Genomic DNA, 26,183 nt, shown 5'->3' on the forward strand with positions numbered 1-26,183 from the left:
AATAGGCAAAGACTGCAAAATATTTTCTAAAAACTTTCGTGAAGAAAATTGCCAGGTTTGTCTTCACAGGAATTCTAGAAATGGGTCTGAGCTGTAGAACAACAGCATTTCACTGTAGCCATGTGAAATCCATCTGTTTGATTAATGCTATTTTTCACTTTTTTGCAGCTTCCATTGCCTGTTTAATAGTGAGTTGGTCTGAAATTTGAAGGGTAGTAATGTGGGACTCAGACCATGTGTTTACTTCATGCTAGTCTTTGGATTCCTGCAATGCAAGTGCACAGAAGCTATTCCCTTATTATCAGCATTAGTTACCACCTCCTTATGGTTTTAACCTAATTCCAGTAGTTCAGGTTCACTATACTATTTCATTAGATAGTGTCTTTACCAGAGTTGGAGAATCCTAGTGAATTTGGAAACTGTAGAACAGTAGTGATTCTCAGCTTTTTCTTTTTTCCCCCAATGGAAGTATGTCACAGTCCTCACATCAAAGTGTCTGGTTACTTTTGGCATTTCTGTGTGCTAAAGGCCAATAATCTCCAAACAAGCATCATGCTTGCTGTATATGATATTTGGATGGGGGAAATCCGGCATGTGATTTTTCATTTTTGTTCTTGTTCCATTCCTTTTAAATATGATTGGAGGGGGAGTGTACCTTTTATCATTAATGATGTGTATTACAATTGAGTATTGTTTAAGTGATGCCTGAAAATTCTCTTTAATTAAAAATAAGTTTTTACTCAGTTTCTTTTCTATAACCACTTGAATTCTCACAGTATTTTTGAAACTTACTAACATAACCTCTATATTAAAATGAGGTAGAATACCTACTAAACATAGATACCTCTACATTTAAGGTAAAGCAAATTTATTTGAAGAGAACATGCTATTGTGGATTATTAATGTAGTTTATGTTGCATAGAAAAGGTAAAATATATTTAAATTAGTTGGAGTCATTTTACATTATAAGTAGCAAGAAACTGTCTGGATGGGAATTTTATTACAGTAAAATTAAACTGTTTTATCAGACGCTACAAAATGTGTTCATTTGTTAGGTCTCAATCAGTAGAAAGTTTTAATATAAGCTGAAGTAAGCAAAACTTGAAATGAGAGAGAACCTTACCCCAACATGTCATTAAAATTTCTAGTGACAAATGAAAGATCATTCTGCTTCTTTAATGATTTAACACAAAAGATTCAGGTAAAAGCCAAACTCTCAGTTAATCTAAGTTGCAAAAAGAACCAAGTTAACCATCATTACCATATCCTCAAAAATGGCTAAATGAATTGCAGTGTTGAGTTTTGCATCCTGATAAACTTGCTGTGCTGCAAGTGGGTTCTAACATGACTCTTCCCTCCCTTTCCCTTCTCCCTCCCCAGCTCATCTGGCCTAATTAAGCACAACTCAGGACTGATAGTGGTTTGCCTGGAGCTGACCATTGTATTCTGGTGAGCTTTGGAACCACATGTAAACAAACTGTCAGCAGTTTTTAATGACAGAACAGCTTAATGCAGCAAGCTGTTAAGAAGAAAGTTTAGTAAAACAACAACAACAACCTATTGTTTTTGTGATGCAGCAAAAATTAAGAAATTATTTTAGGTGTTGTATGTGTCTTATTTAGCTGTATGAAATAATCAAATTTTACACCCTGGAATGAAGAGGCAATTTGGGGAGAGTACAAGGAAATTGCCAGCATATGCAGAGAGAAAATCAGGAAGGGTAAAGGCAATCACAAGCTCAACCTGGCCACTATGGTTAAGGATAACAAAAAGTGTTTTTACAAATATATTAATGGTAAGAGGAGAGCCAAGGAGAATCTCCATTCTCTGCTGAATGCAGGGGGGAACATGACTACTGAGGATAAGGAAAAGGCTGAAGTTCTTAATGTGTTCTTTACATCTGTCTTTACTAGTCAGACTGCTTATCCTTGGGGTACTCAGCCTCCTGACCTGGAAGTCTGGGATGGGGAGCAGAAGAAACCCCCCACAGTTCTGGTGGAAACAGTTAGGGGCCTGCTGTTCCACATGGACTGTCACAAGTCCATGGGGCCAGCTGGGATCCACCTGAGGGTGCTGAGGGAGTAGGTGGATGTGATTGCCGGGCCGCATTCCATTGTCTGTCCGTGGTCTTGGTCATTCAGAGAGGTCCCAGATGACTGGAGACTTGCTAACGTGACGCCCATCTCTAAGCAGGGTCATAAGGAGGACCCGGGGAACTACAGGCCTGCCAGCCTGACCTCGGTGCCAGGAAAGGAGAAGGAACAGGTCATCTTGAGTTCAATCAAGCAATGTATGTATATGTGGGACAACTGAGGGATCAGGCCCAGCCAGCATGGGTTCATGAAAGGCACGTCCTGCCTGACCAACCTCATCTCCTTCTATGACTGGTTGACCTGCCTGGTGGATGAGGGAAAGGCTGTTGACGTAGTTTACCTAGATTTCAGCAAGGCCTTTGACATGGTCTCCCACAGTATTCTCTTGGAGAAACTGGCTGCCCATGGCTTGGACAGGTACGCACTTTGCTGGGTTAAAAACTCGCTGGATGGCCGGGCCCAGAGAGTGATGGTAAATGGAGCAAAATCCAGCTGTTCACAAGCGGTGTTCCCTAGGGGTCGGTGTTGGGGCCCATCCTCTTTAATATCTTTATTGATGACTTGGATGAGGGAATTGAGTGCACCCTCAGTACATTTGTAGAGGACACCAAGTTGGGGGGAAGGGTCAATCTGCCACACAGCCAGAGATTTATTTAGCATAATTACAGTGTATCAGCAAATCTGTGATTTTGTACCAGTGTGTCTGTTTTTTTTAAACAGATATTTAGAAGTATTTTATTACAGTAACCTAAACTAATTTTTGTTTTTACTGTTGCTTATAGAAAAACTGGCCCAGACTGTGGTAAGCAAATAAAATAGCATGAATGTCTGCTGCTTTTATTTTGCTAGTGACTCTAGATAACTGAGCACCTGATGTGACTTTGTCGAAATGAAGATAAGACCATGTTTTTTTATGCTAGTGATTCTTTTCAGAAAGTAATACAGTGTGTCAGATATATATAATATGTGTGTGAAGGTGTACATATTATACATGTGTGTGTGAAGGTATAATTGGATATTTTAGAGTAATTTTTTTTTCCTGTTTATTTATGTTATTTGCTTAACAAGCCTGTTGGGTTTGGGATTTAGGGTTGGAGGAAGGACTTATCACTTAAGTTGCTTTTGGCATACTGTGAAGGACTACAGAACTGCATTGGGTTTTTAGCTTGTGTATTTTATAACTCTGATTTTTGCAAACAATAAAAATCACATGCATTAGTGATACCTGAGTTATAGCAGTAAAAAATAAAATAGTGTCAATATTGAGAAGGAATCATATCCATTTTTAAAAATCTTCAGGCAAAAAGAATTTGTGACATGTGTTCTCCAGTCCAAATTAAAGTATCCCAAAGTTGTGCATCTAAAGTTCCATCTGAAAAGTAAAGGCATAATGTAGACCTTTAGCTGGGAAGTAGTTGCAGCGATGATGGGCATCTTAAAAACGTCCAAATTCGTTTCCATTGTCTTTAATCTGATTTTATTTTATTTGGACAATTGCCTCTTTAAGACAGTAAACATTTACTATAGTTGTATGAAAATATAAATATGTGTATGCTTGCTGATAACATGACATTTTTCAGCCACATCCAGAGGATGGGGTTGGAAAGTAGCCACATATATTTTGCAGTATATCATAGCTGTTGCTACTACAGCACTTTTTCTGGGACGAGGTAGAATACAGAGTGCAGTGCTACCTTTGAACTCCTCTAAAAAAGAAGAATATTGGAGAGAAATTTCAAAACATGTTGGTAAGACTTGCAGAAGCTCATTGATTCCAAAGTATGTAGTCCTAATGTGTCCCCAGAAGCTTCTGTTGTGAAGAAATACTGAATGGGATAGAGATGTGTTTTAGGTGAAGACTGAGAGTAAATAAGTTTTACTGCATGGAATCTATTTATTGCTAATAAGATTTACACTCTTTTCCAAAGGCTAACTTCTTCAGCCTCTGTTTAAATAATATTTTACCCTTTAATGAGAATTCTCCCATCACATTAAGCTACTTCTAAAATTAATATTCATTGTTCTGTTCTGGTGCAAAAATGTACTTCTAAATATAACAGATATAACCTAATTTGAACTCTGTTTGGAGGACAAAAAGTCTTTATACAAATGTGAGATTTCTTTTACAGACTGTGTAGTTACTACAGATTCTTGTGAAGTGAGACCTCTAACATTTAAAAAATGATCCTAGGAATCGATGATGGCTTTGCAATGAGTATCTTGATCTTTGAAACTAAAGCAATGTCTTTGGGTATAAAGAGGGGAAAAAAACACTAGGCTTTCTTCTGTTCAACAGTAGGCTTCTGTTAATAAGTTAATGTTTTGGTTTAAAAAACAAAATATATGTCTAAGACATTGTTTTCTTAACTTATTGATGTAATGTTGGTAAAAGCTTCACTTCTGTGGAAAAAAATTACTGAGTTTGTGCAGATGTTTTATTGTGATAGATCTATTATCCCACTATTAGAAGATAAATGACTGATCTTTTCCAGTTTCCTTGCCTTCAGAAAATTGAAATAAGAAGGGGAATATCATTTGGGCTGTATGATTAGGGCAGGTGGGGTGGCCATTAATTTAAGAGAGAGAAATCTTGGCAGCATAGGCCAACTTGCACTGTATTATCAATCAAACCTCGATGCACTTCTTGTGATGACCCAGCACTCTCAGGTTTCCGCAGCGTTAATTAGAATTCATGACAAAATAGATGCAAGGAAACGTTTTGTACCCTTCATAATTTTATAGAAAATTTATTGTTATTAGAGGAACCATTTGCTTAGTGTGATTTTTTTCATTACCAGCTTGTCAACTAGCATAGATAATCTGGAGAAAATATGAACTCCATAGATTGGGTGTCACTTTTGTTGATGGTTCATGTAGTTTACCTTGGAGCACAGCTAATGGCTGAAGTTCATAGCAACAGCACAGAAAAATGTGGCAACCAGTGGAAGACAAATGAACCATGTTTATTGCTTTAATATAAAAAATACATAAATGGAAAGCAGCATTTGAATTTGATGAGCTCATTGCTAGTTTTGTTGGAGTGATTTATATTTTCTCCTTACACAAAAAGCTACTATTGACATAGTAAGATGGAAATTAACTGACTGTTTTTTGGAAACCAATATTTTTTGGTTTTATATTCTGATTGGATCATTTTGTTTTAATTCGAAATATTTTTATGGAATGTTGAGCATTTAATAAACAAACATTATTAGCTGTTCATCTGATGTTTAGATGTATAGTGGGATTGTACTACAGGGAGAAGAGTATCAAATAGAAAATGGTCTCATATTAAGAAATCATTAGGAAATCTCAGATAAATCCTTTTTAACAATGCACAATCCTTTTTAACAAAGACTGTTATACATCCCCCCCAAAATGAAAAGCTTGATTTTGGAGAATGTTGTAGCAGGAGGAGAGAGGCGTGATCTTAAGTCATATTGTCGTATACGGCAATTCCTGTATTACCTTGTAAAACTAGGGACTTGCTACAGGAATAAAATTATTGTTCATCTTGTGCACCCCTTGTAATACATAGCATATGTTCAAATTTTTGTTAATATTTTCAAGTGTTCATAAGTGTCAGTATTCTCATTGTAAACTTAAGAAGGTTACTAACGTGAATTGAAATAAGCAATTATTTAAAATTCCTGTATTTCTATGTGGTTGGCTATTTCTTTATATCAAGTTGTGTTTTGTTCGCGGTAACTTTTTTAAATACTGTGCTGTCCATATGAGATGACCCAGAGCATTCCATTCACTGTCCCTGCTCCCACTCTTTTGCAGAAGAAAGACACAGATTAGTTCTGTGTCACCTCTGTGCCCCACCATAAATTTTGAATCACAGAATCACAGAATCGTCTAAGTTGGAAGAGACCTCCAAGATCATCTAGTCCAACCTCTGTCCTAACACTAACAAGTCCTACACTAACCGTATCACTTAAGCTCAACATCTAAACATCTTTTAAAGACCTCCAGGGATGGTGACTCAACCACCTCTCTGGGCAGCCCATTCCAATGCCTAACAACCTTTTTGGTAAAGAAGTTTTTCCTAATATCCAACCTAAACTTCCCCTGGCGCAACTTTACCCATTCCCCCTTGTCCTGTCACCAGGCACATGGGAGAACAGACCAACCCCCACCTCGCTACAGCCTCCTTTAAGGTACCTGTAGAGAGCGACAAGGTCGCCCCTGAGCCTCCTCTTCTCCAGGCTGAACAATCCCAGCTCCCTCAGCCGCTCCTCGTAAGACTTGTTCTCCAGACCCCTCACCAGCTTTGTCGCCCTTCTCTGGACTCTCTCGAGCACCTCCATGTGCTTCTTGTAGCGAGGGGCCCAAAACTGAACACGGTACTCGAGGTGCGGCCTCACCAGAGCTGAGTACAGGGGGACAATCACTTCCCTAGACCTGCTGGCCACACTGCTTCTTATACAAGCCAGGATGCTGTTGGCCTTCTTGGCCACCCGAGCACACTGCTGGGTCATATTCAGCTGCCTATCAACCAATACTCCTAGGTCCTTCTCTGCCAGGCAGCTTTCCAACCACTCATCTCCCAGCCTGTAGCTCTGCTTGGGGTTGTTGCGCCCCAGGTGCAGGACCAGGCCCTTGGCCTTGTTGAACTTCATACAGTTGGCCTCAGCCCTTTGGTCCAGCCTATCCAGATCCTCCTGCAGAGCCTTCCTACCCTTGAGCAGATCGACACACGCACCTACCTTGGTGTCATCTGCAAACTTACTGAGGGTTCACTCAATCCCCTCATCCAGATCATCGATAAAGATATTAAAGAGGACTGGCCCCAGTACTGAGCGCTGGGGGACGCCACTAGTGACCGGCCTCCAGCTGGATTCGACTCCATTCACCACAACTCTCTGGGCCCGGCTATCCAGCCAGTTTTTAACTCAAGGAAGCGTATGCCAGTCCAAGCCACGAGCAGCCAGTTTCTTGAGGAGAGTGTTGTGGGAAATGGTGTCAAAAGCCTTACTGAAATCAAGGTGGACCACATCCACAGCTTTTGCCTCATCCACCAAGCGTGTCACTGTCATAGAAGGAGATCAGGGTCAAGCAGGACCTGCCTTTCATAAACCCATGCTGACTGGGCCTGATCGCCTGCTTGCCCTGCAAGTGCCGTGTGATGACACTCAAGATAATCTGCTCCATGAGCTTCCCTGGCACTGAGGTCAAAACTTAAAACTTTCTTCTATCTTGTGAATTACAAAGGGACCAACAAGTCTGTAGTTCTGAAGATCTGGCTGGCGGACAGCAACTACCAAGTATGGATTGTTCACTTTTTTTTGAGAAAGAGGGAATGAATATATGCTCAGCCTTTTATTAAAGCAGCTTGATTTAAATTGATTTAGGAATCTATTTTAGATACCCATTCTATGAATATGTGCTCAGTTTTAAAAAATCAAAATTACTGTTAAATGAATTGTCAGCTTTCAAAGTATTATCTAAACAGAAGGGAAATACAACATAATGCTTGCACAGTACTAGTAGCAGTTAACAGGCAAATGTATCCATGCCTGAACTGCAGTCAGACACCAGTGTCTGTATCGTCCTTCACCTATGAACCTAAATGGTTTAAATACTAGTCTGCAACTATTTTTGTAGTCATAAATACGTGTGTGTATGCACTCATGCATTTCTCTCCTTTCTTCTCTCCCTCCTTTTCTCCTCTTATATTTCAAACCTGTCAAGAGATCCTATACTATGCTGTAGTGTGGAGGTATAGAATATCCACAATAAAGTCAATGGGATAGTGACAAAAAAAGTCTGTGGTCTCAAGTGTCATCTGTTTCTTCTAAAACTTCACATCCTTCACACTGTTTTCTGCAACTTGGTCTTAACTTTAGTTTATGGTTTTGCATTGTCATGAAATCACTTGCAGGAAAGCAGGTTTTAACATGTGACGCTTTCCTCATTTTGCCTTCTCCCTCCGCAGCTCATCTGGCCTGGTAGTGGTTTGCCTGGAGCTGACCACTGTATTCTGCTGAGCTTTGGAACCACATGTAAACAAACTGTCAGCAGTTGTTAATGACGGAACAGCTTAATGCAGCAAGCTGTTAAGAAGAAAGTTTAGTAAAACAACAACAACAACAATGACCTATTGTTTCTGTGATACAGCAAAAATTAAGAAATTATTTTAGGTGTTGTATGTGTCTTATTTAGCTGTATGAAATAATCAAATTTTACACCCTGGAATGAATTGTATGCTTGTTGAGGCCAGCAGGTATAAGTATGTGGATGGGGCTGAAGACAATAAATGCAACTTCACGTTTATTCTTATTGGTAATTCATAAAATCCCCACAGAGCCTGAAACTTGTTTAGCATAATAGGAAGACTATATTCTGAGCTGTTTTCTTTCAATTGTAATGTTGGGCGCATACTAATAAACCAAATGTCAGCCAAATACAGGGAGAAAAATGTAGCATATGAATATCATTGTATTTAATATTTCTCAAATAGTACCATTTCAATAAACTGCACTCCTATTTAATTGCTTACTTTAAGTCATTGGGGAAATTTTAGAGGTTGAAATGCAGATCCCCAGTGCTCAGATAGAATATGACATTAATTTGCTGCCAGAAGGCTATACTGCATGCATGCTAACTGCATACATATCAGCTGCTTCATATAAAGTCTCATATTCTAGTTACTTGACTTAACGTGTACTTTGACACAAAACAAATCTTAATTAAAGCATTAGAACAGTAATTTTATGGCACACAATGACATGTCCTTGCTATACATGGTCAGCTTTTTTGGTTTACCACAGTTACAGTAACTTGCTGCTAGAATTTAAACAGTTATCCCAAGAAAGGTTTCTTTCTTTATATTTAGAAGAAGAAACCCATCAGGAGGTTTGAATAAGCCTTGAAGTGTTAGAATGTTGGGAATGTATTTCATTTTCTCATGAAACCAAAGCTGATTTTATAATCATAGTCTGTAGGAGGATCTCTGTATATATAAACATTCATTTCACATGGGATCAGAAAGTATGTGAGGTCATAACAGGACATAAACGATACATTTCTGTAACTTTAGAACTAGTAAAAGAAGAAAAAAAGGTGAACATGCAGAAATTCTGCTTGTGCTCTTTGAGGAAAAGTGTTAATAATATATTCTCTGAATTGTATTGCTAATTTTTGTGCCTTTTTTGCACAGCGTATTCATGAAATGCTAAAGATGCAATTTCATATTACAGTTAATTTACAGTCATATCAAGAGAGAAGTTTAGATCCCAGTAGTGCTGGGAAACTTACCCCAGCTCATCTTTAGTTTGATCATGCCAGTGTTGATAAGAGAACCCAAATAGACCTTGTCGGGCACATTGCTGTATTATGCTTTGTTGCTGTGTCCTGTTATTTCTGAGTTAATTGCAAGTTCCCTGATAATTTATTTAGAAACTATAACTGTAAGAAAAGAAAAAAAAAAGTGCTTACATTGCACTGTGTCTTAAGGGCTGAGAGCTAAGATTTATGTGTCTAATAGGAACAGTAAATGTTTGCTCTAATAAACCTATCCCAATTCTATTTTAAATAAGATACAATTTCTTTGGGCTTAGGGCTTTTCGTTACTAACCTTTGTTTTCCTTGAATAGAAACATTTTAAAATTCAACGTATCTTAAAATGCTGAGAATTGCTAGTATTAATTCTTTATTAATTATTATATTAATTATTAATTCTGATTCTGATTTGTGGATGAACTGTAGAGGGAATACTGACCTTCTGGTTTATATTTTGTTTTCTAGCTGGTAGCTGGGAGCGTTGTGATGGCATTTGAGGAAGTGTGTCCAGATAGAATAGATCTGATCCACAAAAACTACAGAAAGCTCTGTAACTTGTTGGTTGATGTGGAAGAATGGGGCCAAGTTGTTATAATCCACATGTTAACTCGATATGCACGTACACAGTTTGTAAGCCCATGGAAAACGGTAAGTTTGTGAGTCTTTTAATTATTAGTGTGTGCTCGAGTTCTGAATTATTTCTGATTTTGTTTATGCTTAGTTTTTAATATGTGTTTTTATGCAGACTTTTAACAAAAATGGAAGTCAAATGAATAAGCCTTAACTCTCACATAAGACTTCACAAATACAAGGCTTTCACCCTTCATAGTGTGAAAATTCTTTTTATAGGCTCTCACCTGTTGTGATGTACCCCAGGTGCAGCCCATTAGCAGAAGGGACTTGGCTTTCTGTGGTTCTTTAAGTGGCATAGTTCTGTGCTGTAGGTGATTTTACGTGAGTCAGCATTGAAAAGGTTTGCCATTCTGCCCTGAAACTGGATAGACTCTACTTTCATTGTAAATTCGAATACACAGTGCCACATCATACTGAACTCTTAACAGAGCTTAACAAAGTAACCTAATAATTTCAGAGGCTATGTGGAGACTTACATATTTGTTCTTGAAATGTGTACTGTAAATATTGTGACATTTTTATTTTGTAATTAATTATAAGTATACCCTTAAAATTTAGAAAAAAGAATATTCAAAATAAAAATCATACCACTTGTAGCAACAGAATCAAAGAGCTTAAGAAATTAATGCTATTGACCTTGGTTTCAGTATGGCTTTAATTCCAAGTAACAGTTTAAATTAAAAGAATACTTCTGGAAAAAAGATCATAAAACTGCTCCACAACTCTGATTGTTTGTATTTATTATACAGACTTGGGGCATTACTGTTGTTAAGTTTTACCACCTAATTTGAAACTAATTCATGTTTAAAGATGTACATATTCATTGATCTGTATACTGTTTTGTGACAGTAGTTGGAGATGAACTTCATACAGTCACATAAAAGGATGTTTGGTGTACCAAAGTGTAATGAATATAAAATGATCCCAGAACCTAGAGAAAGTTACATCATTTGATTTCATTTCAGGTGAAAATTATGTTGTAAGAACGTATCTTTCCATAAAATTGCTTAAAATAAAGAAAGCCTTTTACATAATGAGACAGAATGTTTATTGTATGTTGCTTGTTGTAAGAAAGCTACTTTCATTCTTCACCCTCTGAACTTCAATTTTTAAAAAGAATCAAAATCAGTAATTTACTTTACCTAAAGATATGGTTTCACAATTGGTTTCATCCAACTTCAGTCTGTGATTGGATAAAGGAAGAGAAGAAGGGGATGACCTGTCTTGGACTGAGCTTGGAGGTCTTGATAGTATTAGATTTCTTTCTCACTGTAATGTACATTTTTCACTGAGACTGGCTGAATGACAGTTACTGCTGTGACTTCAGCTATACAAATTTAAAAGGTTCATGTAACAGTACTGCTGGTATCAACCTAAAATTGTTCATCAGTGGTATAGTATTAATAATACTTTGTTTCCACTTTCATGGGCTTCAGTGCAAAATTTAGTTTGTCTACCTATTCAGCAATTAAATTAGCAGATTTTTTTTTTCCTGGGGCTAGTTGAAATGCATGCCTTTGTCAATAGGTTCTTCAATGAACACATCATACAACAGGGCATCTTGTGCAGTAGAAGAGATTTTTAATTTAGTTTATTTGCATCATTATGGATCAGTATTTAGGCTGTTTATATGTAAATGTACGATTTGAGGAACAATTAAGTGTTGACAAAGTAGATTGCAGTCATATCAATTGCAGTGTACTTTCCATAATTTTTCTAACTGACATCTTTGATGATAAATAGTGGATGCCAAGTCAAAGCCGATTATACAGTGCACTAGGAATTCATAGCGCTGTCAGGGAGAAGACCGATTGACTTTAAATTTACATATTAATGAGAAGATTTGTTAAGAGGGTGCTTGACTATAGAAAATAACAGCACATTTATAGGGCACGACACTTTATAAATAAAGCTGATGCAGGAAAATGGAAATTAAACCTATCAGATTAATAAATTCAAGACTGCTAAAATGCATATTTGCATTTTTATTCACTAAAATTTGCCTTACTTTTTAAGAAACATATGCTGCTTTTGTTCAAGTTAAGCTAATTTTCAACAAGTAACTGTTTAACATTTTGATTTCTTATGTGTTTAGAACCCTAAAGAAAAATACTGAAAAATTAACAGTTAGGCAGAAAAATCCATTTTTGAGCAAAATGCTTGAAACTGTTGCAGAACTCTTAATTGAGTTACTGATTAACTGAGAATACTTAGTTTTATATTCATATTTTTAGCTTCTTGGTTGGTTGAGATTTTTTATTCTGGTCATGAGTACTGTGAAGAATATCTTTGTTTTATTCTGTTAGTCTCAAAATACTTACAGGCTGGTTTTGAAGTAGTTATATGTTTATGAATAACCTTTTTTTTGCAAAAGAATAGTATCCAGCTTTAAGATGTATTAAATTACGTGGCAGCAAAACACTCATTCTGGAATGAAAAATTCTGCCCAGAAAAAAGTGGACAGAACAATTTCAGCCATTTTCTGTGCAGTGACATATTTGATACCAGATAACACTGAAATGTATTCCAACTTGAATTTTTTGCCCAACACCTTTCCCAGAAGTTTTTGAAACTGCTGAGTTGTTTGTAAACAGCTCCTGAAGCATTGCAACTTACAGCTTAATATATGAAGTTGTTTAAAACAAAGAAGCTATGGTTTGCACGAAACTGTTGAGTTGCAATCTATCAGTTCAGGGAACGATTTTCAAACTGAGCAGCCATCCCTGTTTCAGCAGGGAGACAGGGATTACAGGAGGCAGTGACTTCTTCAACTCTCCACTACTGAATGTATGTGCCATTTTGGAGGCTGTTTTCTAAAAACAGTGGGATTGGTCAGAAATTTTGACAGTCATTGTAGAGAGCAAATGGAGCTAGGAGCTCTAGCCTCTTGGAGGGGAAAAAAAAAAAAAAAAAGAAACAAACAAACAAAAAAATCAACCACACTCTCAAAGCTGCTCAGCTTCATTTTGGGCAATTACAGGTTACAGAAATAATCTTCCTTGGTGTTCCACTAAGATTGGAGGAAAAAAATGGACTTCAATCAGTGAAGTTACTTATAAACGACAAGTTATGAGAAGCATGTTGCAAGTTTACATTTTTGGGATTATAAATACTTTGAATTATTGAAGCATTGATCAATTCAAAATGCTTAAAAGTTGAGAATGACATCACTGATGGGTGGTACAGAATGGGAATACAGCCTAAAGAAAATGACCTTAGAAAATGAAGACTTTTAGGAGAAAAATAGCAACTCTTTCAATGTGTATAGCTAAAACCATCGATCATGGAAAACAGCCTGGGTCCTGAGGAATAAAAAGAAGAAAAAGATGAAAAAATAAATAAAAATCATCATTTACAGCTCTGACAAAATAATTGAATGTTACAGTGTCTTTTTATGCTTGTTTTATACACTGATTTGCATGTTTAACATAGAATCTCATCTTCTTATTTTGTTAAATATGTTTTTGTTTTTATGTGAATTTTTCATCATTGAAGGTTAATTGTATTGATATAAGGGGAAAGAAATTAATTTTCTCATGTTTAATTTGTGGGGTATAGACTATTTTGATTATCTTTGCAAAAAAAAAAAGATTGTGTTTTCCTTGGACAAAATTTCGTAATGTTTAATATTTAAAAAGTTTTCTGTAACACTGAATTTAGGAAGCAGATTTCACTATAGATACAGGTTTCCTATGCCAAGACCCTGCTGAATATCAAATAGGCTTATTTTTCATGGTTCTTAGTATGGTGTGTAATAAGAACTTTGGCATTTGTTGTAAGGCAGGCAAATACCAGTATTTGTCACTTAAACATTAAACTAGGTACCACCTTAAGGTTCCCTGAAACTTTTCAGTCTAAGGCCATTTAATTACTACTTTATCCTGAACGGTTTGGACTGATTTCTTCTATGCTGGATAACTGCTTCAAGTTTTTATATTAATTTATTTAAAAAAACCAAAAAGCTCTTTCTTCCAGATAAGATAGCAAGGTATTTGAACAAAATCTCCTGTAAATATCAGTGGCTTTGTTGAGAGAAGTGAAGAATGGTAGCTTTTTCATGGTTAGGAGCATGCCTCTACTTGGTAGGAGAGTACTTCTTGGAACAGCTGTGCCTTCGTGTTCTCTCTGAAAATGTACAAGAATGGACAAAAGTGCAAAAGGAGAATGGAGAGGGAGCAAAGGTGCAAGGGGTAATTTAAAGGGTAAAGATACTTTGATACTGATTAAAAGTCCCCCCCCCCCCCCCCCCCTTTTTTTATAAGTTCAAAATTTAAAGTGGAACTTGTAACTCATAAATTTGTTTAAATGCTTTAGAGGTTTTTATGTTTTTAATGTGGTTAAGGTTCTCAGTTTAATCTGTGTAAGTACCTGAAGAAGCAGTAAATGCTATCTCATCAAACTATCAAGCACTTACTTATATGCTGACTGCCAAGCAAAAGTATAAAAGTACTCTTCCACAGGCTTGCATAAGTGGACCATGAAGAAAATGATGTAGTTGTCAGTTACTTCGGGGATACAGCTAAGGGAAGGGTACTACTTGCCCTAGGAGTTGTAGTCTTCATCTATCCTGAATTATGAACAAATCAGTGATGAGCAAGGATTTCAGAGATCTTTAGCCTGAACAGAGCTGTGATGATGACTATACCAATCTACCTATTCTTAGATTGGCAGTCTGAAATATGCAAGTCTGCTGTCCTCCCAAGGAAGTCTACCCAGCATCAGCGGGTATTAAATCCTAAATGGTCTAAACAACATCAGTGGGTATTAAATCCAGTATTACAGAATTTTCATCCTAATACATAAGTAGGCAATTGAGCTGAAAATATCTTAAAACATCTGTTGATTTGTTTCAGTGATATTCACACATCAAAAATTAGTGGCATATTTGTTCTGATGGAAAAGCAGGTGTTGCTGCTGTTCAGGTTCAGAACTAAGTTATTGCAGTTTCTTCTTGTCTGGCATTTTTCCAACCATAAACGAACAAACTTGTGGATGCACTCTTAAAGAAATGGTTGATCCAAGATAATTTGAACTTCTTGATAAAGTACATATTGTTTCTCATGGTCATTTAGAGATGTGTCATAACCAATCAAGAATTGTACCTGGCATTATGTACAGTGAGAAATGTGCAGTCTCAGAAGACTACAGTTTCGTCATAGCAGTCCAACAGGTCTTTCTCATACAGAAGAAAAAGTAAACAAAGTTTTATTTTTGCAAAGAGGAAGCTAAGAAAGCTTATTTTGCAACTTTTCTGTATGTCTTGAGAAAACCTTGATATATCAATGAAAAGGTCACTCAAGCTACTAGACAAAGAGCATCACGTGGATAGATGTCCACAACAGAATTTATGAATATGTGGCATCCAGAAGGCCCGTAAGTACGTAAGATAACATTCACATTATTTCTGAGCACATTACTTCTTGCATGAATTTAGTGCTTTGATCAGTACCCTGGAAACAGGAAAGAATACCTACAGGTATGAACACAATGAAGGCAAGGAAAAAAAAGGAAAGGTTTTCTTCTTTGATAACTACTTTTGCCCATGTTGTCCTTCATTCTTAGCTTATGGTTCTCCATTTGCCTCTTTCTGGTACCTGTTGGTAAAGATCTTAAAAGATCATTGAGACTGTATTGGTCATTGATTTATGGAAAATCTGATAAGAAATTTCAATGGTATGTACATTGTAAACCCTTTTTTGGAGATTCTTATTCCCTGGCAGATGCTTGCATTTGAAAAGTAGGTTGGTTTTCAGCATCATCTGACTGTATTAGCCCGGTGTGAAGTTTATAGAGTGAGGGTTAGAATCAGAAAATATAACTCATAATGTGACGCAGATATTTGTTCAGTTTGTCACAACTACCATTTTCATTAATAGTCACTTCAGTATCTGTTAGCTGAAACCATATTAGTCTCTTCAAATAAGCAAACTTTAAAAATCCAGATATTCTGTGCAAAGAAGCACGAAATCTTGTTTGGCTAGAGTATGGTACCTTTTCTCTAAATAATACAAACTGAAGTATCAGTTTCCATTGTAATTTATTGGAATTATGTATTGTCCTTTATATAAATGTACTAATCGGTTATACTTCCAGTATAATTCCAACAGACTTGTTTGAATAGAGTTATAAAATGAAAATGTTCCTCAGGAAGGAGTGCTGTAGTGTCTAAGTCTGTTTCAGTAGCTTCAAATCTGCATAGTTATACATATCCAACTGAAAACTCAGGTTTTCTTTGACCTATCCCAATGGTAATGAACAGACTGTGGTTGTAATTGAAGTAAAAATTATGGTATCAAACATGTCAGAGTAATTTAATGATGATCTTGTGAACTTTTTTGGTTCATTCCATAATACTTCACCTAAATGAAAATATGTATACGCTTTTATGATTTGTATAGTAGCAACAGGTATTGTCCCTCATGGAGTGATAGACGTAGTGTTTGGGTAGTATGATAACTTTATATGAATATTTTATAAAAATAATATATTCTACATATTACTACTTACATGTCATGCTACCTAAACAGTGCAGTGTGTATTTGCTGACTTTTGGATGGGAAGTGTTCAGTCTATTTGAGCTTAATTTAAAAGGGAGTAACAGACATATGTCATCCAGTCCGATCACTCTGTATTTCATCAGGAAGCCTCCTTATGAGTACTTTATTGATAGAATAAAGGAATAAAGGTCATCTCCTGGACCACTACTTCATTACCGGAATCTTTTTAGATTCTGTTTGTGGTAAAGACAGAAATTAAGTTTCTGAAATTGTCTCATTCCTTTTAAAGCAACTTTGTTTCTTAAAGCTGAAAATACATGTTGTTATGGACCAAACAAAGCATGCTGTTCTGGTCTGGTGGCAGCAAAGTCTCCTCCTGCTTTCTGTCCATTGAGGAATTGCTACAGTTCATAACCATATCTTTAAACTTTACTGTGGTACTGTGATCCAGTTTTTCTCATCAGTTTTGTAATCCCCAATCCATTCCTTTCCAAGGACTAAGGACACATGAGTGTCAGCAGAAGTTTGTTAGGTACTATAAACTTAGATGTTCTTCATCTGAGTTCTTCAATATAAGGATAGAAGATTCAATGGGTGTTTTTAAGTAGGAAAAGAGTTTAATGATTGGCCTCAGTAACTTCATCTTGCAGAAGATGAAGTATCTGAAGCCTTTCAAGTTTCACAGAAACCAGTATGTGTTTGATTTATGTAAGGGTCTGGTGTTGATCTAATGCCATAGGATAGCCTGTCTCATCTTCAGTTGTTTTGGATCTCCTGCAGGGCCAATGCTTTCAGGAACTGCCAGGCTCATGCAGATCTTTTTTGTGCTTGAGGGAACACAAAATGGCACTAGATATTCAAGTGGCTTATGCAGTTGAAATGTTCACTATTCAAGTGGCTTACGCACTTGAAATACCACCTTACTTTAGCATTCCATCAGAGTATCTCATGAGATCATTATTAGGTTATGTTACTCTCTTCACAGCAGCATGAACCTTTATTACACAACTAGTTAAAAAGTCAGACTACCCAAGAAGGGGGAGTATGCTTGGTTGGTTAGTATTTAAAAGGAATCCATTGTTTTGTGGGGTGGATGATCTGGTCATTTTATTCTTTGACTCTTCAACTGCCTTTGGCTAATGAGAGAATAGTTACAGCTCACTCTCACTCAGTTTGTACATGGAGATTTCCGTAGAAACCTTGGCTTTGTGCCTTTTATGTCTTTTCTCCAGACAGGCTGCAGGTTATGTTGGTTATGCTTTTCATTTCTCAGATATTTTTACCATGTTAGACTGTGCCTTTTTTAAGACCACTGGCAATTCTTCATGTTGAGCTTTAATCTGTAATTCAAGGACCTCCTGTTATGGAGTAGATGGATAGTTCTGCCAGCATTAGATTACTAGCAAGCATGATTGGTTTAGGTCTGCTAATCTGTCTGACAGAGGTCGATTTGAAACTTACCATTTATCTGATTGACTTTTTGAGCAGTTTGAGGATTAGTTTGATTTTTCACTGAGACACCAAATAGATCCTTACCGGTGTTCTGAAACACGTATTTTAAACATATGGAAGGATTTAGGTAGGCATCTTCACACACAAATTTGGGATCTATTTTGGATACATTATTAATCCCTTAGCAGAAACTTCTCTATACCTTTCCTACCATTTCCCTTTTCCAAGAGTCCTATTCATGATACAGCAAGTGGACTGCTGATGTTGCTTGACTGATGTGTTTTTGACATTGCAATTGAATTCATTGACTGATAAATAGTCCCAAAACTCTTCTTAACTTCCAAAGTCAGCTTATTCTAAACTCTCTTGAGAGCAGTTCTTATAAACATTGGAAGGGGCTCAGAAACATAGGAAAAATCATATCACAGAAGATTCTGCTACATGAATCGAAGCTGTGAACGTATTTCTTTACGTCTCTGAGGAGAGAAATAGAGGTCTAGAGCTTTAAAATCAGTTATAATTAGTCTAGGAATACAAATATTTGAATGGATTTTGAATACAAGACAAAGTTAGGGATAGTAGAATGGGCAGATAGTGTGTGTTCATGCTTCAGATTTCCGTGAAGTTTTACTTTAACTCTGAGTTTGCGGATGCATGAAGCTCTGTTTGGAGGTAATTGTAGCATTCGGGTAATATGCTTTACTAAGTGGAAGGCACATTCTCAATTTTAATGTCACACTGAATGCAATTTCAAGCAAGAGCTTAGTTAAATGTTATCTTATTTACTTAGTGACTTTAACAACAGGCTAATGGAACTTGTTATTTGGCAGTTTCTTCATTTAAGCTGTTAATACTTCATGAAGATGTCCTTAAACTGAGTGTCTGGAATACTGTAAAAAAGAATTATATATGTTCTCTGGCTCTGAAATACTCACTTTGCTACTGGATTGAATAAGTCACAGAAGATGTGGAACACACAGAGTCCATTCTCAAATCCTAGCCTGGAATGCTAGTGGTTTCTCTGTTTATAATCAGTTCATTCTCCTGGGGTTCTGAACCTTATAGTGATTTACCAATTTAGAAGGGCTGTTAACTGCACAATTAGATCATGTGCTACCACAAATTGCAAGTGTACTTAAGGCAATTTAGCTAAAGAATGCTGCTGAAAAGGAATGCCTCTTTTCTGTCCTCTTCCCTTTACCACCTCCTGCTTTTGAAAATTCAGCAGTTCTAGTGATTCTATGACCACTTGAGAGCACGATCATTTTACTGATCCTGGAGAAAATGAAACATGCTTTTATAAACAACAACAGCCTTTTAGGGACTTGGTTGGTCTCAAATCAGCTGTGAAACTGCTTCTGAAGTGTTTGGAAGGACAAGAGAAAGTGTGGGAACACTTTGATTTACTCCTTGAACCCTCATACTATCTCTGGAGGATTGTAATAAATAGAAGGATGCAGGCTCTTCAGGAAGAACAGGCATCAGAGACAAGGAGGGGGGTATCACCCTGTATATCAATGAGCAGCTGGAGTGCATGGAGCTCTACCTGGGGATGGATGAGGAGCTGACAGAGAGCTGACAGAGACAGGATTAACGGAAAGGTGATGTTATAGTGTAGGTCTACTACAGGCCACCTGACCAGGAAGATCAAGCAGATGAAGTCCTCTATAGATAGGAAGCGGCCTCATGTTCACAAATCCTGGTCTTCATGGGGGACTTCAACTACCCCGACATCTGCTGGACAGATAACATAGCAGGACGTAGGTAATCCAGGAGGTTCTTGGAATGTATTGATGATAACTTACTTCTCCAAGTGATAGCGGAGATGAGGAGAGGAACTATGCTGGACCTCCTTCTCATCAACAAGGAGGTGCTTACTAGGAGTACAGAAGTCAAAGCCAGCCTTGGCTGTAGTGACCATGAAATGCTGGAGTTACAGATCATTAGGACAGTGAGGAGGGAGTACAGCAAGCTCACAGCCTTGGACGTTGGGAGAGCAGATTGGCCTCTTCAAGGATCTTCTTTGTAGAATACCGTGAGATAAAGCTCTATGGGGAAAGAGAAGGGTCCCAAGAAAGCTGGTTAGTAGTCAAGGATCACCTCCTCCAAGCTCAGGAGAGATGCATCCCAACAATCCTTGCCGAGGCGATCAGCTCCGGGGCAGATGCATTCTGCAGCGGAGCTGGGGATCGGGACAGGCGGGCTTTTTTTCCGGCATCGAGGCCACTCGAGGGGGCCGCCAGGACCCGGCAGCCCTCGTGGGGGAGGCTGACGAGGCATAGGTGGAGCCAGCATCGTCCCCTCCCTGGCCATTAAAAAGCAGCCCCTAGGCTGGGGCTAGGCTGGAGTACTGGAGGCAGTCCTCTTTAATATCTTTATCGATGATCTGGATGAGGGGATTGAGTGCACCCTCAGTAAGTTTGCAGATGACACCAAGGTAGGTGCGTGTGTCGATCTGCTCAAGGGTAGGAAGGCTCTGCAGGAGGATCTGGATAGGCTGGACCGATGGGCTGAGGTCAACTGTATGAAGTTCAACAAGGCCAAGGGCCTGGTCCTGCACCTGGGCGCAACAACCCCAAGCAGAGCTACAGGCTGGGAGATGAGTGGTTGGAAAGCTGCCTGGCAGAGAAGGACCTGGGAGTATTGGTTGATAGTCGGCTGAATATGAGCCAGCAGTGTGCTCAGGTGGCCAAGAAGGCCAACGGCATCCTGGCTTGTATAAGAACCAGTGTGGCCAGCAGGTCTAGGGAAGTGATCGTCCCCCTGTACTCAGCTCTGGTGAGGCCGCACCTCGAGTACCGTGTTCAGTTTTGGGCCCCTCGCTACAAGAAGCACATGGAGGTGCTCGAGTGTGTCCAGAGGAGGGCGACGAAGCTGGTGAGGGGTCTGGAGAACAAGTCTTATGAGGAGCGGCTGAGGGAGCTGGGATTGTTCAGCCTGGAGAAGAGGAGGCTCAGGGGCGACCTTGTCGTTCTCTACAGGTACCTTAAAGGAGGCTGTAGCGAGGTGGGGGTTGGTCTATTCTCCCATGTGCCTGGTGACAGGACGAGGGGGAATGGGCGCCAGGGGAGGTTTAGGCTGGATATTAGGAAGAACTTCTTTACCAAAAAGGTTGTTAGGCATTGGAATGGGCTGCCCAGAGAGGTGGTTGAGTCACCATCCCTGGAGGTCTTTAAAAGACGTTTAGATGTAGAGCTTAGTGATATGGTTTAGTGTAGGACTTGTTAATGTTAGGTCAGAGGTTGGACTCGGTGATCTTGGAGGTCTCTTCCAACCTAGACAATTCTGTGATTCTGTGAAAGAGGAAGTCACACAAAAATGATGGTGGGTGGATGGATACATGGATGAAAAAGGAACTCCTGGCCAAATTCTAACACAAAAAGGAAATCTGCAGAGGGTGGAAGCAAGGACAGTAACCTGGGAGGAATATAGAGACCCTGTCTGAGAATCTAGGGATCAAATTAGGAAAGCTAAAGCCTAGACAGAGTTGAATCAGGCCAAGGACAGCAAGGACAACAAAAAGGGCTTCTACAAATACCTCAGTGACAAGGAAAACTGGGGAACATGTGGGCACTCTCTGTAAGGAAACAGGAGACCTGGTTACAGTGAAAAGGCTGAGGTACAGAATGCCTTCTTTGCCTTAGTCTTTACCAGCAAGACTGTCCTTCAGGAATCCCAGGTCTCAGAGGCCAGATTGAATGGCTGGAGCAAGGAGGATGTACCTTTAGCAGAGAATGATCAGGTTAGGCAATACTTGAACACACTGGCCATACCCATGTTCATAGGCACTGATGGGATGCACCTATGAGTGCTGAGAGAGCTGGCAAATGTCACTGTGAGGCCACTCTCTATAATCTTTGCACTATTGTGGCAACTGGGAGAAATGCCTGACGACTGGAAGAAAGCGAATGTCACTCCTATTTCAGAAAGGGCAAGAAGGAGGACACAGGGAGGCACAGGCTGTTTAGCCTTCTCTTGATCCCTGGGAAAGTGATCAAACAGTACAATGGCACATGGAGGCAGAAGAGAATCATCAGGAGTGGTCAGCATGGATTCACCAAGGGGAGGTCCTGGCTGGCCAACCTGATGAGCTTCAGTAATGGAATCACCAACCTGATGGATGAGGGGGAAGCCGTGGATATTGTCTTCCTGGACTCCATGAAAAAATCTGACACTGTCCCCCATAAGATCCTCCTAGGGAAGCTGCTGAAGCATGGGCTGGATGAGCAGACAGTGTGGTGGATCAAAACCTGGTTGAACAGCTGGGCCTAGAGGGTAGTGCTCAGTGGTGCAAAGTCTGGTTGGAGGCCAGGAACGAGCAGCGTACCCCAGGGGTCAACACTGGGTCCAGTCCTGTTTAACATCTTCAGTAATGAGCTGGGCAGTGGGGTAGAGTGCACCCTCAGTACATTTGTGGATGACACGAAACCAGGGGGAGTAGCTGATTCACCAGAAGGCTGTACTGCCATCCAGAGGGACCTCAACATGCCGGAGAGGTGGGCTGACAAGAATTCCATGAAGTTCAACAAGTGCAGAGGGCTGCCTTTGGGGAGGAACAACCCCAGGCACCAGGACAGGCTGAGGGCCACCCATCTGGAGAGCAGCTCTGCAGGAACAGACCTGTGGTTGCTGGTGAGCACCAAGCTGAACATGAGCCAGAGATGTGCCCTTGCTGCAAAGAAGAATGGTATTCTTGGCTGCATTAGGCAAAGTATCACCAGCAGGTCAAGAGAGGCGATCCCACCCCTCTGCTCAGGGCTGGTGAGGCTGCACCTGAGTGCTGTGTCCAGTTCTGGGCCCCTAATATAAGACAGACCTGGACATACTGAAAGAGTCCAGAAGGCCACCAAGATGATCAAGGAACTGAAGCACCTCTCCTATAAGGTGAGGCTGAGAGAGCTGAGCCTGCTCAGCCTGGAGAAGAGGAGGTTCAGGGAGGGTCTTGCTCATGTATGCAAACACCCGAAGGGGTGGTGCAAAGAGGATGGAACCAGGGTCTTTTCAGTGATGTCCAGTGCCAGGATAAGAGGCAACGGGCACAAACTGGAGCACCGGAGGTTCCCCCTGAACATCAGGAATTACTTCTGTGCTGTGTGGGTGATAAAGCACTGGCACAGGTTGCCCAGGAAGGTTGTGGAGTCTCCTTCGGAGATTTTCAGAAGGTGTCTGGACATGGTCCTGGGCAATCTGCTGTATGTGTCCCTGCTTTAAAAGGGGGTTGGACCAGATGACCTCTAGAGGTTCCTTTCAATCTCAACCATTCTGTGATTATTCCATGTCAAAAAAGATCAGAGTGCTTCCCCCCCCCGCCATTTTTTTCTGTTTTTCTGATATTGCTGCTGATACATACTAGCTGCCATCAGTTTGAGAGTTTGAGGTCAAATCAGAAATCTGGAGAAATAAAGTTTTAGTGCCAGCAATATCTGGCATTTCTTCAAGGAAACTTAAAGAAGTGTCTCCCACAGCTTAGTGTAGATGCATTATTGATACTGAGGATTGGAGAAAAAAGATTGTCGTAAATTATTTGTGGAAGGTGATGACTGTTGATTCAATGCTATTAGTTAAAACAGCAAGACTTTCATTTTCCAAGACCAGAGTCTTATTTTCAGTTCTGTGCTGTTGGTAATTAGAGTAATATCGATGTTGCTTTCTCTTGTACCTTATTCATACTTTATTTCCTGCTTGGAGTTCAAAGTTTAGACGTAATTTAAGGGGCATGCTGTTCTGGTTGCTGTTTGTAATCCCAGACACCAGTAGCACTGTTGCTGAGTGTAGATGCTCTTGCCTTAGAAAAAGTCTTTTGCACTTTGTTATGTTAAAATAACAAGAGGCTTCTCTTGTGCTTGCCACCTTGAAGCTACCAGCTGTGTGCCACGTTAGAGGAGAACTAATATGCATCCCAAGTCTATTCCTTTTGTGCAAGACTCAAGACTTACAGTATAAAGTTGCTCTGGGGACAGCAGTCTTTGCCAGTTGTCCCTGTGTACCTCTGATACCACCTGTGGAAGTGATAGCCCCACTGACATTTTCCTAGTGTTTCAGAAGCATTGCCAAAGTGAAGATATTTCTCGTTGAATTATTTTCCCCTTTCCTTATAACTCTGTGTAAGTGCTTATGCCCAGCTGTAATTAGGGAAGGCTCTGCTTGGATTGACGCAGCACAGAAATTACATGTAATACCAGTATTCACTTTTAATTTCCATACCTATTCAAAACAGAATTATGTATAATCAGAGTCCTACAAGGTCTCATAGCTGAAATAACAATGAGGCTCTGAGCTCTGCAGTTGCTTCATCTAGCACCAGCAAGCAGGATCTCCTTTCTGGGACCTCTGTTCTTCACTGTTTTTTTTTTGTTTGTTTGTTTGTTTGTTTTTTGATGTGGTTTTCACTTGGTGGTTTGAATTCTTGGCTATAATCTGTTTTGCCACAGTCACAACAGAATGCTTTGATTGCTTTTTTTTCTTTTTTCCAGACCCCAAACTACTTAACGGGATATGGGTACACAGTGTTACTGAAAATGAGGTTTGTTTTTGACAGCAGAAATCTTTGAGCATCTCAAAGAAAATAAATAAATAAACAAAAGAAAACCCACATTACTCAGTTAAATGCAGACTTAAAAAAAAAAAAAAAAGTTGAGTTTCCTTATTCTGGCTGCAGTTCAGGTTGAGGCTTAAGGGGTCACTGGTGACTGTCACTGTCAAATGTTTTGACATTTTCATGTAACAGCTGTCCCTATCTGGGATAATTAAAAGAATTGGAAGCAATTCTTATACACAAAGAAGCCTGTAGGTTCCCGTGTTCAGTCTCCTGCCTCTTTTATATAGTACTTTTCTTTCTGTTCCATTGTAATGTGCAAATTTTGCAGTATTATTTTTTTGTTATTGTTGATTTGTTTTTGTTGCTTCTTTTCAGTGACATAATGTTTGTAACTTCATTTAAACAACTCAAGAATTTGTACTTCATCAGAGAAGGGCAGGCTCAGGATATGTGACTTTTTATATCATAAAATTTCTTAAGAAAAGAACTGTCCTTTCTTTAGAGATTTGCTGCTTTCGTGAATAGTTTATATATTACTAGAAAACGAAAAATGCACGACTTCTGTTAAGACTTCCAAAAAGTGAATTTTAAAGAGTTGTTCCTCAGAAGATTCAACTTTGGATCATAGGCTTTCAGTCCAAAAAGAACTAACATCCTTACCTAATCTAATACAGAGTACGAAGGTATTTCATTTAGTAGTTCATCTTACTTGTAAAGATATCTTGCACTGTTGTTACATTTGTTGTATCACATTTATTACCAACTGGGATGGAGGACATTGTTCCATGGGCATATTGCAAAACACGTAAATCCTGCATGGAGCCATGGTGTTGTATGTTACTTTGTAAATTAATACAGCTGGATGATTCAAATATTTTGTGTATCTTCTTCTAATTTTGTCTTTTGGTAGGATGATGATGTTGTAGAAGAATACAATGAAAACAATTTCTATGAATCTGATGGAGAACAGAAAGAAAAGGATCGGAATGTGAAAAAGACTTATACTATGGACCCAGATCACAGGCTGCTGTTACGAAATACCAAACCCTTGCTTCAAAGCCGAAATGCCGCTGTATGACAAATTCCTTTTTGATATAATATTCAACTACTAAATACCTATTCTGCTAAAAAACTTAAAAGTTTAAAAAGTCAGATCTATTCCTCTTTAAGTCAAGTGATGATTGTACAATGTAGCAACTGTTACACAGAAGAAGAGTCGTTATTTCTTTTTTGAAATTAACTTAGCTGTTAAGTAAAACACCTGAACTGCGTGTCACGTATGCTCCAAAGACAAACAAAATATTGGAGAAAATTTGAATTCACTTTCTGTTGCATGTGACAACTATACTATGGCTAGCTTTTAATGCTTAAGTTCTTAGCATCTACGATGGAAGAAAGTGTTAGTTTTGGTGATACAGACTCACAAAGAAAATCATATTTGCTGTTGAACATTAAGTGGTGCTTTCCTTTGAGTCTCACATTTTAAAAATGGACAGTTACATACCTAAATTTTTTGTGACTCCCAGACACGTTCTTAAGGTGTGTTGCCGGGATTCCAGAGTAGATGTGACATAACAGGTGCAGTATGCTCTTCAGTATTTCCGGGAAATTTTAATATGCAGGTGAATTCTTTGAACCAGGAAGATCCATGCTGATGGTGAATCATTGTGATGTTAGTCAGAC

General features: G+C 38.9%; 1 protein-coding gene across 4 annotated transcripts in view; it reads left to right on the plus strand.

Annotated features, from left to right (window-relative positions):
* The window catches only part of AP3B1 (adaptor related protein complex 3 subunit beta 1), a 165,250-nt gene that overhangs the window by 34,272 nt on the left and 104,795 nt on the right, over nt 1–26,183 (plus strand). For all 4 annotated transcript variants that reach the window (XR_010827451.1, XM_066987680.1, XM_066987682.1 and 1 more), the window contains exons 7-8: nt 9,846–10,028; nt 25,411–25,572. Coding sequence is in view for 3 of the 4 variants with exons in the window: in XM_066987680.1 (XP_066843781.1) it covers nt 9,846–10,028; nt 25,411–25,572 (345 nt within the window). In the remaining variant the exon portion in view is untranslated. The remainder of the gene's footprint in view (nt 1–9,845; nt 10,029–25,410; nt 25,573–26,183) is intronic.

This window comes from Anser cygnoides, chromosome Z (assembly GCF_040182565.1).
Source record: "Anser cygnoides isolate HZ-2024a breed goose chromosome Z, Taihu_goose_T2T_genome, whole genome shotgun sequence".
Taxonomy (NCBI): domain Eukaryota; kingdom Metazoa; phylum Chordata; class Aves; order Anseriformes; family Anatidae; genus Anser; species Anser cygnoides.